The sequence below is a fragment of the Alternaria atra genome (assembly GCF_907166805.1).
Source record: "Alternaria atra isolate CS162 genome assembly, contig: 28, whole genome shotgun sequence".
Taxonomy (NCBI): Eukaryota; Fungi; Ascomycota; class Dothideomycetes; order Pleosporales; family Pleosporaceae; genus Alternaria; species Alternaria atra.
In genome coordinates, this window is record NW_025091326.1 from 2,273,967 (window position 1) to 2,291,011 (window position 17,045).

General features: G+C 45.9%; 3 protein-coding genes across 3 annotated transcripts; 1 reads left to right on the top strand and 2 right to left on the bottom strand.

Annotated features, from left to right (window-relative positions):
* Positions 1-8,303: 8,303 nt before the first annotated feature.
* Positions 8,304-8,962, bottom strand: ALTATR162_LOCUS7816 (uncharacterized protein; the record flags this gene model as incomplete). Its single annotated transcript, XM_043315445.1, has 2 exons — positions 8,304-8,857; positions 8,902-8,962. The coding sequence occupies 2 exons, from the start codon at positions 8,960-8,962 to the stop codon at positions 8,304-8,306; spliced, it is 615 nt and encodes a 204-aa protein (XP_043171380.1).
* A 2,360-nt stretch (positions 8,963-11,322) lies between these two features.
* On the top strand, positions 11,323-11,946 carry ALTATR162_LOCUS7817 (uncharacterized protein; the record flags this gene model as incomplete). Its single annotated transcript, XM_043315446.1, has 2 exons — positions 11,323-11,375; positions 11,430-11,946. 2 exons carry the CDS (start codon positions 11,323-11,325, stop codon positions 11,944-11,946), a joined length of 570 nt encoding a protein of 189 aa, XP_043171381.1.
* Positions 11,947-15,030: 3,084 nt separating this feature from the next.
* On the bottom strand, positions 15,031-16,165 carry ALTATR162_LOCUS7818 (uncharacterized protein; the record flags this gene model as incomplete). Its single annotated transcript, XM_043315447.1, has 4 exons — positions 15,031-15,104; positions 15,154-15,349; positions 15,399-15,436; positions 15,496-16,165. The coding sequence occupies 4 exons, from the start codon at positions 16,163-16,165 to the stop codon at positions 15,031-15,033; spliced, it is 978 nt and encodes a 325-aa protein (XP_043171382.1).
* Positions 16,166-17,045: the final 880 nt, after the last annotated feature.

Consider the following 17,045-nt stretch of genomic DNA (forward strand, 5'->3'; position numbering starts at 1 on the left):
CCAGCGCGTCGGCGGCGGATCGTTCGTTTAGACACGCTATAGATAGCAGCAGCATTGCGATTAACGTAGGTCACAAGCGAGTGGAACCTTCAAGCGAGTGGAACCTTTTTGCCAAGACCCAACCAAACCTGCAACTACGCACTACTATGCAGCACCGTTAAGAACAGTAATTAATATTCGTAGTAGCCTAATTTATTTAGAAATATCTACTACATCCTACGTACATGTGCGCGAGTTGTGTCCTACCTCGCCGCAGCGTCCACAGCGTCTTTGAGACGATTCGCCTACTTCAACGCGCGCCTTCTTCTTTGCCTTCTTCCCATCGCTGCGCGCCCCAAACTCCTTTAGAGTTGTTAGTCGAAGACCTTCCTCTACTACAAGGGTCCCCTCCTTCTGTACTCGCTTTCTTTTATACGATTTACGTCGCGTGGCGGCCTCGTTAGCTGCTTCAAGCTCAGCGATACGCTTTTGCGACAACACTAAAGCATGCGCCATCATCTCTGCGCCTTTAGAGAGGCTTTTCACCGCCTCAATCATCGAAGTAGGCGAGCTATCTACATGCCTCTAAAACCTCCCGAGAACTAGCTTCGTTTGAGACCCTAGTTCTACGGTATTGCTTGGGGTTTGCGACTGCCAGGGACCGTCCTCGACGGTGGGTAACGGTGGAGTACGCAGGCGGACGTCGAGCGTCGATATAACAGCCTCTGGATCGAATGGAACTAAGCCAGCGCCTCGAAAGCCTCCTAGGATATTGCTTCTTGTAATAGAGGCCTTGTAGGCGGCAATAAAGCACGGTAAGAACTCTGTTTTCGTGATGTGGGTGATCTTGTTGCGCATTAGCTTCTCAGCTTGGCACCCATACGCCTTCTTTAGCGGCGCAAAACAGCCAACGTCAAGCGGCTGCAGTAGGTGCGAGGAGTGTGGAGGCATACAGAGGGTGATAATCTTCTTCTCCTCGCAGAGCTGGTGGAAATCGATCGAGCTGTGGCTCTCGTGACCGTCGAGAACTAGCAGGCGGTGGCTGCCAACAACCCTCCCCTTTGTATGCCTGTCAAAGTGCTCTAGCCACTCGATACCAAGCTTGTTTGTCGTCCAGCCGTTCTCAGAGACTGCAATTACCCAGTCTCGAGGCAGGCTCTCCTCCTTGTACCAGGCGGAGAGGTGGTGCTTGCCTTGGAAGATGATGAAGGGTGGAATCGCCCACCCGTCGCGTTCATGCCCTGGATAGCTGTAACCCACTCCCGGTTGCCCTGCTGCACTGTCTTTGGCCGTCCTCGACGGTCTGCTGCTGTGACTACCGCGCCAGTCGATATCACGCCCATCATGAAGCCAGTCTCATCAAAGTTGTACGTGTCTTCGTCCTGGATGCCGTACTTAGCCTTCGTATTCTGTACTAGGCGGAACCAGCCTTGTATAACCTCAGGATCCTCGCAGAGGGCTCTACTATAGTCGTACTTTCGATTGAACTTGACTTTGAGCTCAGGGCGACGCTTTACAAAGTTTGCAGCCCACCTCTTGCCAACTGGCTTCTGATTGCGGATCTCAAGCAAAGAATTAGCCATCTCTTCAACGTCAGCAAGCCTAGGCGGATATCCTTGCTCTATTAGCTTAAGAACATGCCTAACAATCGCTACCTCTTCAGATCCTCGAAGAGCCATTGATTTAGGCTCACAATCGCGTCGATAGGGCGTTCCAGCGAGTCGTCTTCGTAGTGTGCTTTCAGAGACGTTGTAGGTAGCTGCAGCGCGTCGCGGCTTAAATGTCGCGTCTTGTTGGATAGCCTGCAAGGCAAGCTGTATATTTCTTTCGTTTGAGGTCTTTCTAACATTGTTGCGTTGAGACATTACAGGTAGGCTTCAAGTTTGGTTGGGTCTTGGCAAAAAGGTTCCACTCGCTTGAAGGTTCCACTCGCTTGAAGGTTCCACTCGCTTGAAGGTTCCACTCGCTTGTGACCTACGTTACTCTGTATTTGATAAGATTTAATAGAGAAGATAGCAAGCTGAATATCTACTTTATTTAAAGCTGGTAGAGTAGCGCTACGCTAAGCTATTGTACGTTAAGATAAGAGAAGTGCGCAAAGTTGGTGGGGTGCGGCGCTCGCTTGTACGCGGCGCTCGCTTGTAAACCATGTTAATACAAATGACGTCGAAAGTTTAGCTTAGCCCTCGTAAGAAAAGCTCTAGTACTACTCCGTATTGAAGTTAGACGTCTTAAAAGGTTTACTATAGGAAATCACAAATATTTTAATAAATATAGTAAGTATAAAGAGAGCTGCTTAGGTTACACTAGCCCTAAGCGGAGCATGTTAGTAGCACTAATATTCTTGATAGAGTTTGTTAAACTAACTAGAGTCCAGTTCGTTGCCCTAGGCTTTTAGGAAGCGCATTACGCAACGCTATAACATGGGTATCCCTGTTCCCTAGCTTCCTTTCCTCGTCGAACTATTGTCTTTCTGCATGTTCGCTTAGCAGGACTCCTTTGGGGCACATAATCAGACAGCAGCTCTCGCTTACTTAAACGCAGTAATAGGTTAGCTGGGATGCGTCGCTATCAGAGCTAATAAATAGATGTGGGAGGGGTAGATGAGCATAAGAATAGCGGAATTGAAGGCAATCAGCGCTTCTACATGCTTCTTGCATCCTCCAAAAAGAACAGGTATCTCCACGCTTTCTCTCGAGTAGCTCTTTGCTCTTATCTCGTTCGAGATGCGTTCTCTATCCCTTGTAACGCTGCTGCTACTCGTCGCTCACGCTATCTGCGCTCCTGCTCCTAAAGAACAGGATACAGATTACAGCGAGACTGTTAAAGCGAGCTAGTCGATCTAGTACGCTATTAACAAGGCCAAACTAGGGGACAAGATTATCGTTGAAAAAGGGATCTACGCTGAGCAACTAGAGATCACGACGAGCGACATTACTCTGATTAGCAAGCTAGGAGCTATCCTAATGCCGCCCTAGAATTACACACCAAACTTCTGCACTAGGCTTAATTACGACTTCTCCGGCGCTCCTACTAATGCAGGTATCTGCGTCTATAGAAAGGGCGTTAAGCTTGCCGAATTCAAGCAAGAGCACAGGAAGGTCGAATCAGTCCACGAGTACATCAGGAATGTCCAAATCACTAGCTTCGAGGTGCACAGCTTCTCCAGCATAAACATTGTACTTTACGCTAGAATCGACTGTGTATTCGCAAACAACAAGCTGGTCGATAGCGGACAGTACGGCTTACTAACCGTCTACTCCATAAACACCCTAGCTAAGAGCAACATAGTTACCTCTACTACTCCCTTCCCTAACTACATCGCTATGTGCATAGACAACTAGTCGGGTGCTAAGTTTATAGGAAATAACATCTCGGACTACATTATCGCACTCTGTACCTAGACCTCTAGTAGTCTTGTTAAAGGCAATACAGTTAAGAGTTGCTGCATTAGGCCTTTCGTCGATCCTAGTGTTAATGGTGCGAAGCTCCTTAAAAACACTATTACAAGCCGCAATCCTGCCTGTCCCGATAAAGCTGCTGCTAGAATTATCTTATTAGGGTCTATTAACACTCTAGTTAATAGGAACACTATCTAGTTTATTAATTCTAAGGACAAGAAAGTAGTTAGCCTATACCTTACTAATAATAATGTAAGGGGCTACGCTTAGGGAGCTATCGCACAGGTATACTAGAGTTGTATTCGATAGAGAAGAGAACTACAGGTAGCTAGGGTTCTGAAGGTCGTTCAGGGGGCGGCGGCTCGGGATAACCTTCTGCCGGGCTCGCTTACGCAGAATCCGGGTGCTCAGGGGGGGCACCCGGAATCTGTGGACAGTGCGCCTCGCGCACGTGACCGAGATATCATCGAGGACTCACTAACTGGGCTCCAGCCCATCACAAATAACACTACTAGGTCAAAGGTATTAGGTAACACTATCGAGAAGAATTACTTTAAGGAGAATAATGTTAACATCGTGAATAATTCGACAATCAAGCCAGATACGAATATTTTCAAGGGCAACATTTGCAAATTAGCGTTCACGGCTGCTAGGTTAACTTCCTATTGTAGTAGATTCTAAGTTAAGGCACTTAACGCAGAGCATTATATGTAGCATCACGCGTCTATACACATCACGAGCCCGTGCACGATATAAACTACGTTAGTAATGCGGTAGTTGCGAGCGTCTGTAGGGTTATGAATGTACCTACTAAAATACCTCTTTAGTTATGCATAATATCTAATTAACAATGTAAGCTAGCGCAGTCTATACTATATACCTAAACTGTACTTATAGTGTAGGGTTAGGTTGCCCCTAGGGGTAAGGAACGAAGAAGGCTACTATTAAGAGCAAGTAATAACAGCTACCCCTTGTTACGGCGCTAACCTAGATAGCCTATTAGAGCGCGCTAAGCTGCTAAGCGAGCAGCTGCGCGATCGCTGAAATTCCTGCGCGAACGCGCCCTGTCGTACGCTCCTTAAGCTACGTCCTTGTCTTAGCCTAACCCCGTACTATTAGCGATATCGTAGTGAATATACTAATCACGTGCACCTACCTTCCCTGCCTGCCGACCCCGTAACACTGCTAGCCTTAGCATAGGAGACAATTTTGTACAGCTAGCAGACTTCTCTAGTATTTAATAATAGATATAGAATTGTTGTAGTTTGATCTAGACAGTCGTAAATAAAGTCTCTAAGAAGTGCGAGAACTAGACCTAGGTCCTTAACAGGGGAGTGCTCTTTTAGCAGCTTCGCCTAATTAAGAGCGTTTAGTATAGCTAAGATTGCGATACTAATTATTACGACAGTGTCCTGCTAGCGCTAACTATCGTCTAATATAAACTAAGGCCCTAGTTGTTGCGATTAAGTCTAGTAGGCGAAAGCTAACAAGCGTAACTAGAGCCTAACAGCAAGCTTATTAGCTAGGAGTTGTCGCTTAGCTATAAGCGCGTTAATTCCTGTAAGTTAGTTCTCTATAACCTCCTGCATCCCGTACCTAGTAAAGTCGTTTAAGACATACATGCTAAAAATATCCTAGTTACGCTTAGAAGATTTAAGGCTATACTTCGTAACAAGCTCGGCCGTAGCTTTAGAGATTACGTAGGGCTAATTAGGGAACTCCTCAGCAGGCTTACTATTATACCGCTTCTCTTCTTCGGCGGTCGGTTAGATTTCCTTTCCTATTTTAATGTCTTCTAGGTCTACGCTGTACGCTAGTCTAGGGTACGTTACATACTTTAGTTGTAGGGTTAACGCCTCCTTGTGCATATAAGAGTTAGCATGTTGTAGAGCTATTTTAACTACAAACATGCTTTTGTGTACACATATGTTCTAGCCCGCTAGTAAAGGGGGCTTCAGTGCTCTTCTCCCTAAATTCTTATAGTACTAATACGTGCTCTTAGTCGCGGTTAGGTCTTTTTACTAGCTTTAGTTCTCGCAAATTGTTTATATTAACTTCTACAAGCGCTCTCTTTCTCGTTAGCATTTTAACAATGTAATAGTAGGTAACCCTAAATTCTTAACAATGTAGCTCTATACATAAGTTAAGGTAAAGAAACGTGCCTATTGTGTTCTAACGCGTTAACCTATGCGTTAAGTTAAGGCTATGCGCTATTTTGCCTAAGGCTCTAATGCTAGGGTTAGCAAGTTAGCGCTTAGCACATTATAACTACTAATTAATAGTTACCGCGCTAAGTCAATTAAAGCCTAGGCTACTGTAACAACAACATCGAACTTAAGGCCGAACTGTTCTGTTACTCTCTACTTCTCCTAGCCCTTAACGCATTCTATCTTAGTCGCTGCCTAGATCTGCGATCTCGAACCTCGCGCCCGCACTCGACTGTATTTCTCTCCCTTACGCACTTGCAAGCAACAGCAGCCTAATAGTTGTAAGAGCCTGCGCCCGCAAAAGAAGATACGCTGTGTTGTGCTAGGCGAGATAGCGGCGAACGAACAGAACACGTTTATGCTTCCCCTAAGAACAATGCATCGCGCCTAAAAAAGAGCATTAATAAAAAGTACATACGCCTGCCCTCGCCGTCCTAAAATCAACGCTAATTTCCTAACGACGCGCATTCGCCTAACGATATTAATAATGCGATGCCTAGCCTAGACCGCTCGTTCGTAGCACATACCTTATTCTTAATCTCTTATATAAGTTGTTCTTTCTAACGAGCCTATTAAAGACGACGACCTCCTTTAGGCCCGTTCGCCTACACGATCGCACACATAGTTGCAAGCTTCTAACTGCTTAGCTAGCCCCTAGAAGATTACTTCCTTGTAGAACGTTAGAAATAAAGTAATATGCACACACTAGGCGAACACAACCGCTTTGTAAAAGGAACAGCTTAGTAGAAACAGGCTTGCGCTCTTAGAGAAACTAGAGGATAGGGGCGACGGGCTAATAGTGCCTGTGAAATTAAAAATTGCTAGCGGAGGCGGACATAGGCAAGGTAGAGCAGCACTAGTTTAATATATTAGATAAAAGGCTAGTAGACGACCTGCTGTAGGAGCTGCAGACTATACAGGACATTATTCTGCTGTCGTACTAGTATCTAGTAAACTAGGACTATAAGACTAGGCAGGACAATCGCGTGTACATTAAGGTGCTAGAGCTAGCGTTGGGAAACGATAGGACGAGTGTTGAGTTCCGAAGCGTGTAAGTACTCTTTGGCCTGTCTACGACTTAGGACACTCAAGGAGCTTCGCTAACTAGAGTAACACTATCTAGAACTGCAGCTAGAATTACACTAGAGTATCGTTACACGCATTTAAACAGCCTTATAACTAGCGGGATCCTTGTTTACGCCATTTATCTTGAGCCCTCTAGTCTCGAACGCGACATTATACTATCCCTTATTAGCATGTTAACTAATTCTATTAACTACGTTAGCTACAAGGGTCTGCGCGCTTAGCATATTGCTGTATTAATTAAGACTAAGACTAAGAGTTAGACTGTAGAGGAGGCGAAGGTACAACTAGGCATGTAGGTGGCGGCGTAGGCGGCACAGATTGAGGCACTCGTAGGGCAGCTTGCTCCGCTTAGGGTGAAGAAGCTGGCAGCAGAGGCACGGCCTAGCTAATTAGAATTAGAAATAGTTATACAAGGTCGACGGAAATGCCGCGGGAGAGGTAGCAGGATCTCGCGACCAGAGCAGCCACAGATGCAGGAACTAACCCTGTCTCCTACTGTCGTAATAGTCCTAGACCTCTCTTATATCCTCTAACAGACTGTGTTTTCATTTATTAACATCTAATCTAAGGCGTAGTCGCTCTTCTTCGCCTAGGTTATGCCCTTAAACGCTCTCTACCTATTAAGCTTAGATATGTACAAACTAGGTTTAAATATTCAGATCTTCTATTCGATTCCCTTTAGAAACACGGCGAATACAGTGCAGATATATTAGCTAGTTAAGGGCTTAAGAGCGCTAAAGGATTAGGTCGATAGGAATTTCCGCAGTAATAGATAGGTTTTTAGGGTTTCACAACGCTGAAGCGGGCGGTAGGTAAGGTTGCATTAGTAGCACTTTGTATTAAGACTTATTATGCAATGCACTAGCGCTTCGCGTTGCTCTTTTCTATACATTAACATACTCTAGATCGTGAGTTTAAACTGTGTGTCGCTCTTGCAATAGATATCCTTAGCGCTACGAATAGGTTGATTCTTCGCTAATTCCTAAGTTCGATCTTTGAACGGCGAGCTGTCTAACTGCAAGCTAGCAGTTGCGTTTAACTCTACAGTAGGATCTCTTAGATTGTCTTCGTATTGCGAATAGTTTTTTGTCGCGAGCTAGTTGTTAGGTAGAGCACTCGCGTCTATATTCGCGACGCCATTGCAAGACCACTATGACATGCCCTGTGCACGTAATTTATCTGCTTAGCATAATTGAGTATTATTTTAGTTCCCGTAGATCGGTTCCGGGTGCCCAGTTCTAGACCTATCTGATCTTGGTCGACTATGGACATCTCTGCGCCTCGGCTAGAAGTGGCGATATCTGGTGCCAATGCTAACCTCCTTCATCCGCACCAGAACAAAATCAACGCCTCCAGCGCAAGGGCGTGGCCGGTGCGGGTCGGCCGTCCTCCCTACTAAAAGTGGCAACATTCCGGAGTGAATTCCTGTCAAAACTTTTACCTATTATTGTTAAGCGTGATTACAATGCTTCACAAATTTGTATCTGTGTTAGCTTACTTTAATCTTTTCTGACTACAAACTCCAAAAGACCTGGAGGCACTCTCTTAAGTCCTAATATGCCTAACGAGTGCGGTATGAAGGTAAAGTAGGTGTTATCTTATTTAGCGGCATGTCGCCGGCATCGACGTACTATGAGGAGTTCAACGCTCTTACTCCGAACTTGCGATAGAGCCAACCACTCATGAGATGTACACGAAACGAACTTGGGCTAGTTTTCTCGAAGGTCAACGAAAATCCTCCGATCGGTCGTGCTAGAGCTTCAATCACCTCCTTTTCTCGTCTGTCGAGAAGGAGTGTCATCACTTCCTTGCCATTGCCGGTGTTAAATATAACCTTCTCGAGCACCTTTTCTGTGATTGGAACGTCTGCTCCCCGCTTGTCGAGAAGTAGCGCCATAACGTCCTTGCCGTTGCCGTCGTTGGCTGCAGCCGCCTTCACCACCTCTTCTGTGATTGGAACGTCTGCTCCCCGCCGGTCAAGAAGGAGCGTCATCACATCCTTATCAAACCCTCTTACGATTGCTGCTACAACCTCTTCTGTGATTGGAACGTCTGCTCCCCGCCGGTCGAGAAGGAGCGTCATCACCTCCTTGCTGTTGCCGTAGTTCGCTGCAGCCGCCACAACCACCTTTTCGGTGATTAGAACGTCTGCTCCCCGCCGGTCGAGAAGGATCGTCAGGAGCTCTTTCCCATAATCATTATTCTTGGCAGCCTCTAAAACTACATACTTAAGGGTGCTTTCTTGACTATCGCAATCAGTGCTGCTTTCCAGAAGAAGCCTTGTCTCATTGATTAGCCCAAATACAACTGCCTAATACAGCGCCGTTTGGCTTGATTGACTGTATGAGTACAAACGAAAGTTTACCTCGCTGTAGATCCTAAACCAAATGCAGGATGCCGCATTGCCAGTGTCGCAGAGTTTTGCAGTCTTTAAGATCCAATCCGTCCTACTAATTCCGGCTTCTTGAACGTGATATATCCAATATTTTGCCGAATAGTCCAAAAATGCGTACTTCTTAGTACTCTCTTAAACGTCAGAAGTAATTTCTAGAAAGTAAGACTCATCGGTATTAGCTGGTGTGCGGCGTTCTTAGAATTCCTGGAATAGTAGATATGTAATGCATATCTCTAACAGCACCTAATGCGCTCCTTAGAGGTTAATTAAATGTCGCCACCCCTGCGGCCCAGACATTTCGTCGTTTGTCCGTACTAGGAACTCTCTAGCTGTCTAATAGATTAAGAAGATACAGGAGTCTACAATACTAACAAACAACCTACACGATTCGCGGATCTATTCCTTCCTGTCCTAATCACCTTCAAGGTCGAGATCCTCGTAAGATGTTAAGTCTAGTCTAATCTCTAAAGCTACATTAGCCTTACTTAACGTTAACAGGCGTTAGGCTACAACAAGGATCTGCAACACCTTTGTAGCCTCTTTCTGTTCACATCTTGCTAGCATCTTCTTATATGCTTCCTTAACTGTCCTAGGCAGACTATTAATAACGTTAAGCACCTTCTTCTTCGTCTTTCCTATTCCTTTCTCAACCTAATCTAATGTTAAATGCAGCTAGAGATAGGTCCTGTTAGGAATCTCGCAGAGCCGCTTTTGCAGGGATAGTCGCACATCTTCCTTTAGGCTCCGCTTCTTAGCTATGTCTCTAACCCTTACTTTAATAACAATTGCAATTTCGTAGCTAATCTTATCTAATTCCTCTTCCCCAGCTAGTTAAATAGTTAGAATTATAGCTGCTAATTTATAGAAACCGCGCTTAATCTTAGTGTACGGACGGCTAGTTACAAGGAACTTTAACCTAGATTCTTGCCTAAGCTTGCCTAAAGAGCGGCTATAGAAGCGTTGTAGGCGGGCAATAAGTTTGTCCCAGTCGGACTTTCGACATTCGTCGAGTGCATCGAGGACGCAGATAACATCACCAGCAGTAGGGTCCGTCGCTGCAGAAATGAAAATTTGCTATAGCTCTTCAAAGCTATTAATAAGAGCGGGACTACATTTCTTTACTGCTAAAGCGATGTGTTTTTAGAGGAGGCCATTATGTGCACTAAAAAACTAATAAAGTAGTGCGCACAGTGCTGTTGCAGTGTTGTTTTGCTTATTGTTGTCTTTGAAGAAGAAGTGGCAGATCGTAGCAGATTCCGTGCCTAACAGCTTCTCATCAATTAATACTCGCGACAAGACTAACTTACTACAACTAGGATTAGCGGAGAGCTAGAGGAGGTCGTCGTCGATACTAGCTCTCTACTTCTGGAACGTAGGATGTTCTAAAAACCATGCACAGGTTCCTGGCACCTGCACAGGGTTCGGGTCATTTTTGTAGGACCCGTAGTTCGAGGTCTTAAAGAAGCTCAGCTGCAGTTCTGCGGTACGATGTTAGCTACCTATTGCACCAGAGTAATAGCCTAGTAAAGAGTCTTAACTAAGCAAAACAGACCTTTAGCCTTTACTTAAATAATCTGCGTTGCCTCTGCACTAGCGTAGATGTTTTCGATCTTTATTAATTAGAAGGTTAACGAAGTCGTTAGCTTATTAGAGAGCTCTCAACATAAATAAAAACTAACATCAAACACTACGTGGAGATCCTATAGATTAGTATTATAGCAGATAAGCTAAAAGGAGTACGGGGTTCCTGCTTACGCTAGTAGTACAGGCGCCCGTTTCTAGGCTAGCACGACCTAAGAATAGCATGAACATCAGCTGCTTCTCCGTAGCCTTACACTCTTTTCTACTGCTGCCTGTCTACTGTCCTTGTAAGCTTATTCGACTTCATTGAGAAATGGGCGACCCGCTTAGTATCGCCTCTAGCGTTCTTACCCTTAGCATATTTACTTTCAAATCTAGCGTCTTGCTCTATTAATCTGTCAAAAGTTTCTAAAGTAATAAGAGGGAAATTCGCGAGCTGAAAGGGGAACTAGAGGCGCTTAGCAACGTTATAGAGTCGCTCCACTAACTCGCTTCTAAGGAGGAAGATCAGTTCAAGATCCTGTGTCTCCCTTTGTTTCGCTGCGGCCAGGCTTGTAAAGACTTCGAGAAGGTCATCGCCAACTGTACGAAGCACTCTAGTGAGTCGAAAACGAGCTTCCAGGACTAGGCAAAGCTGCAGTATCTGGGCAGCGATATTGTTAGGTTTAAGAACATGATTGCTAGATACAAAGCGACGATTGGCATTGCGATCGGGGATATCAATCTGTACGTTTTCACTGTCTACGTTTTACTCTTTAAGCTAACGCGTCTCGCTACTAGACGTACAGCTGCTGTCAGCGCGAGTGCCGTCCAAGAGTTTAAGAAAATGCTCAAAAACACGGACACCGACCTGAAAGATCACCTTGAGAACCTCGGCGGGAAGCTAGAAGCGCTCAGCATCCAGGAAAGCAGCGCGAACAATGAGAACATAGCTAGTAGAAGGCGGATACAGGAGGAGATTGACAGCGCCAAAGGGTGTCTCACGGTATGCGCTCAAGCTTTCGAGCACGCAGACAAGGTGAGAACAAACGTGTTCGAGGATGTCTCTGCTGCTCAGGATGCTCATCAAGTCGTTGTATCTACGCTTAGCGACCTCATTTCAGCAAAGCGTGTTACTGCGGGTGTTGGAGCAACACAATGGCTAGGACAAATGACCGATGCTGCCTTGCAAGAGCTAGCCAAAAGCCGAGGGGTTGACTTGAGTAGTGGCTCTAGTATAGCGAGAGGCGTAGATGAGCAGGACCGAGGAAGCATAACATTTGAAGACCAGTATGGATCGGGGCACAAGCTGGTCTAGACCATCTTTCCTACGAGCCAGGGTGGGTCACTCAACGAACAATGTATTTAACGTTTTAATCCTGCAAGTGCGGAGTGCGCTAGCTGTATGTGTATTCTTATGTGTGGTATAGAATAGCTATTAAAATGTTGTGACTCCAGACGTTGCCACCGCTAACGGGAACTACGGCCGACCCGCACCAGCCGCAGGGTTGCAGCATCGCTCCGGTTGGCTTCTGAATTAGAGAATATATAGCTGGCGCATCGTAAAGGCCTATACCTATCGGGTGCATGGCCATAATAGAACTCACACACACACGTGCGTGGTAGCTTGCCACTGCATTAGAGTTCATGGGAATGCGTTGTTGGGTGGTCGCTTCTGCAGAAGCCGCGAGCGAAGTTGGGGTCAAATATAGACATATGCTAAGCGAAGGGTTGCGGAGTGTTCCTGCAACGTGCCCCACCAACGGTGGATCGTTTCGCCGTTGAACACGTTGCTGCTGCCTGCCCCACGATCCTCTCCAACACCTATCCTGTAAGTCGCCCTCTACGTAACTGCCAACAAATGCAGTAGCAGCTCCTTAGCTGCTCGATTTGTGCATATTCTGTTTACCACTATAGTACCGTCCTGAGGATTTCTCTAGCCTGAGCTTGCTCACAGCTCTCTCCTCATGCGTCTTTTGCGACTTCAAGACGACGGCGAATTCAGCCTAGTCGAATATTTCGGCAGCCTTATCCCGCCATACGCGATTCTTTCGCACACCTGGGGTCCAGATCATGAAGAAGTAACCTTCAGAGACTTGATAGAGGGTGTAGGCAAGAACAAGGCTGGTTACGGCAAGCTTACCTTCTGCGCAAAGCAAGTTGCGTATAATAGCTTACAGTTTTTCTGGGTCGATACTTGCTGCATTGACAAAAGTAGCAGCTCTGAGCTATCTGAGGCTATCAATTCAATGTTTCGATGGTACAAGAATGCGAAGATTTGTTATGCATATCTAGCTGATGTTCCTGGTTACAATACACACCCTCCGGCAGTCGTCGCCGTGAAGTTCGCTAGAAGCAGGTGGTTCACGAGAGGGTGGACACTACAAGAACTTCTGGCACCTACGGATGTACGCTTCTTTTCTAATGACTGGAGTAACGTGGGATCCAAAGATACTTTTGCCAACATTATTTCCACCCTTACTAAGATCGATGTCGCCTTTCTTTCAGGAGACAAGAGTATGGATCAAGCAAGCATCGCGAAGAAGATGTCTTGGGCGTCAGGGCGAGTCACTACTCGACTAGAAGATACTGCGTATTGTCTCCTGGGCATTTTCGGTGTCAACATTCCATTGCTCTACGGCGAAGGCGAAAGAGCTTTTGTCAGATTACAGGAGGAAATTATGAGAGTCTCAGATGATCAGTCGCTTTTTGCATGGGGAGAGCCGGAGTCAACATCAACACCTTCATCAGAATTGCATGAACGCACGAGAGCTACAAACCAACTACGAGGATTATTCGCAAGCTCCCCCTCCGAGTTTGCAACCTGTGGAAATATTATTCCCGACGAAGTAGCCGAAATTGAAGAACCTTACACTCTCACCAACAAAGGCGTGCGACTGGTAGTCCCTGTTTACAAGAATAATTCTGTTCCGTATGACGACATTGCGGTCTTGGCTTGCCGGCCTGAAGACAGCTTGCTACATGTCTTGGTGATGCCGCTAAAGGCACTTGGAGGATGTCAATTTACCAGGGGTTGCACTAAGCCGTATACTATTCCACGGGATCACGTCGCAGTGTTAACTAACAGAGCCATTTACGTTAAACAAATGCCAAAGATGTCTGTTTTTCCTTCCATAGAAAGCAAACTCCCTCCGCCTGGCTTTTGGATACGAACTTTTCCTTCGGTTTCCGGTATTTATATCAGCAATGTCCAGCCTGCTGAGTGTTGGGATCCACAAAACAGAATTGTCCACAGTCCGATTTCATGTACCAGTGAGGTCAATTGGCAAGTGTCACTCACAGTAGCATTTGAAGATAACGACCGAGGCCATCACACAATAGTTATGGGTTATTCAAACGGTTATCCATATACCCGCCTTCTTCCAGACGCTACCAGCATTTCTAAAAGAACGATTGAGGGTACTTTTTGTACTACAAGAGAGTCAAGTTATTCCCTAGGGCTCGATATAATTACCGCGGAGCAAAAGGTACTGGCAATGGGTTTGCCTGTGAGGATTGTGGATATCAGATTAGTCCCGATGTACGAGACCGGTGTCGTGCAGGAAGTCGTTCATAACAAACTCTTCGCCTAGCGAGTCTTGCAAGTTTACAGCTTTTAATCGAATCGCTATAGCATACTTTTGCTTATCTGGACGTGCTTAGACTAAGCTTGTTGAAATAACAATTAGTCTTAGACTGGATAACTGAAACTGGGCAGGCGATGTTAAAACAATGATTCTCCATACTGCTTCATTTCCCTCTCCAGGGCAAACACATCCCTGAATTCAGCGACAGGGTTTACTGCGTTCCAAAACCCAACCTGTGCATGCAAAGTTCTCGGCGTATTGGTCGGTGGCTCACCAGAAGGTCTCAGGGAATGAGAAGAGACGTGGTGATTTTCCCAAGAAGAAATGTGATCGTCGCTTATTGCAGGATTAGTGGCCTCGTGGTCTGAACCAGTCGAGTCATCTTTAGAACCCTCGTTTGGCTCATTCCCCTTTTCTTTCGGTAAACGTACTACTTTTGGACGAATATGAGATTCCTGGAACCCATCGATCTGGCCTACGGACTGTATATCCTAAAAATCCCCAGTTACATCGCTTGGTTCCTCGTATATACTGTAGAATGGGTAACCAAGTCGCGCGTAGGTCTGAGCGTCGATGGGAGGTTGTGGTGGTTGCTGACCAGTCACATGTCGAAAGTGGACACTGTTTAGGATTTGTACGTTGAATGTTTTGGTCTCTGATTTACGCCATGATCTGCCGGGGTCCTGTACGATTGATTGCTTGATGGCGCCTCCAGCTGCGATACCCATTTCAGGTTGACTGGATACTGGAGGTTGGACATGGCTGTCTCCTCCCCCTCTGAGGCGGAGGACAAGATGCATTGTGGATTCCTACCTCTACTCAGAATTATTCGTAATTGCCCAATGCTTGATTCTTAACTTAGCGATGCCATATTCAGCCAAAGTAAATTCTGGTAACTATTAGTTAAAGAAGACTTTGTCGGGACTGGGTCGATGTACCCGGATTGAGCTGTTGGCCAGCGAAAATCAACCTTTGCTGATCTGTTGGTATGCCTTCCTTGTCCTGGATCTTTCCCATTATGCTGTCTATTGTGTAGGAAGATTCACATTGGATCACAATAGTCTTACCAGTAAGAGTCTTAACGCATATAAAGCCGATCCAAGAATGATGTTGCACCAATTTAACGTCACTACCCTGACTATGTTAGACGTTGGCTGCACTCATCTCATTACATATAACATACGTGAAGATACCCGAGCTGAGAGAATGTTGTGTCAAAATCTATTCTCTGTTAACACTGAATGGCTGTGGGCCTTCATGATACGAAATGTGTGTCTTACCCCTGATGCAAATGTATGAGCGCGTTTTAGTGCTAGGATATAAATGTTCACACCAAATGTAGTCTCGTGGCCCAAATTCTACCCTTGAGTCCTCTTCTAGCATGCGGCGAAAAGCTTTCAATGTTTCATTCCAGTGAACCCGATATTCGACAGACTGTTTTATCTTGATGATCTTGAGTACCAAAACGTCCCGTTCAGAAGGGGTTACCTCAAACTGCAATCCACCAGTCACCTCTTGTCCCGTCATCTGCATCTCAACTGAGTAGTGGGACCCCTGTAGCATCGCAACAAACTGCCGCACCTGCCCACTTTCAGTCACGATTCCATCAAGCCAGCGCTGCTCCGGTATGACAATATAATCTTGAACAGACTTCTTTTGCCGCACAAGATTTTGCCGGCGCAATCTCGTGGCTGCGGTCTCAACCATGGGCTCTCCGGAAATCGCATTGACACCACCGGCATGGATCTTAATGGCATACGGCTGATTGCTGCGGAACTGGATCCACATTGCTTCTCGTTCTGGTTCATCCCAAAAGAAAGATGTAAGCTTTGGGCCGTAAAGTTGTGTATTTTTAGCGTAGCGCGCAGAGAAAAACTTACGATAAAGAGGCATGAATAAGCCACCCTTCATACTCATTTCGCAAGGCAGTGCTTCTACGAAGTCTTTCATTTTGAAGATAGGGAAGGTGCCTAATGAAGGAGGCAAGGCTGAAAGAGTCTCACTATCCGGAACCCGGACAGTGCGTCGAAAGGAGATTTCCAAATCATCTAAATATATCGTGTTGTTGGAGGTCCTATGATTGGGATACCACAGGGAAGACATACTAGTCGAGTCTAGAAACGATATATTACATGGCAAAACGTAGGATGGAATAAGGAAGCTCTAGTAGCGGGGTACAGGTGCCCTTTTAAGGTGGGGCAAGGACGGAAACTGCCGTAACCAAGCTAGCAAATCAGGTTATTCAATCTTTCAGGGCGTCGCTAAGGTGTATTGTACTGAAATTTTGACCATGCCATTATCCGGATTATTACTGGCACTAAACATGTCTTGATAATCGTTACTTTCCCTTACATAATTGCCTTCTTCCAAATTACCTTAGTCGCTGTGTTAGAAGCTCGCAGCCAATTAACGTCTGGCACCCCACTACGGGAGCCCAAACAGATCCCGTTTAGCCAAGCACAACTCGAGCAGGTTGGGTGCTAGAGCGAGCAATATGGATCAAACCTGCTGCGGAAGCTAAACCCAACCGTCCGTGGATAGTTTAGCCAAGCAGCGCGGATCAGGTGGTTTGCCCATAGTCTAACCTAGGTTGTTGTAGGGTGGTTTTCGAGACCATAATGCGTGCGACTCTCACGAGAAACTCTGTAGGACGACACAGATGCACAATTTTAATTTGTCCCTTACTATTTTAAAGCTTCTCGTACTTGTGTCAGCATAAATTATGACTGGCAAGTACCCTCTTGTGTCGCCCCAAATCACGTGCTTAGGCAAGCGGGGCGTGACTAGCGAGATGACTACGAGCAGGCGCAGTGCTTAGCGTTGCTTAGCC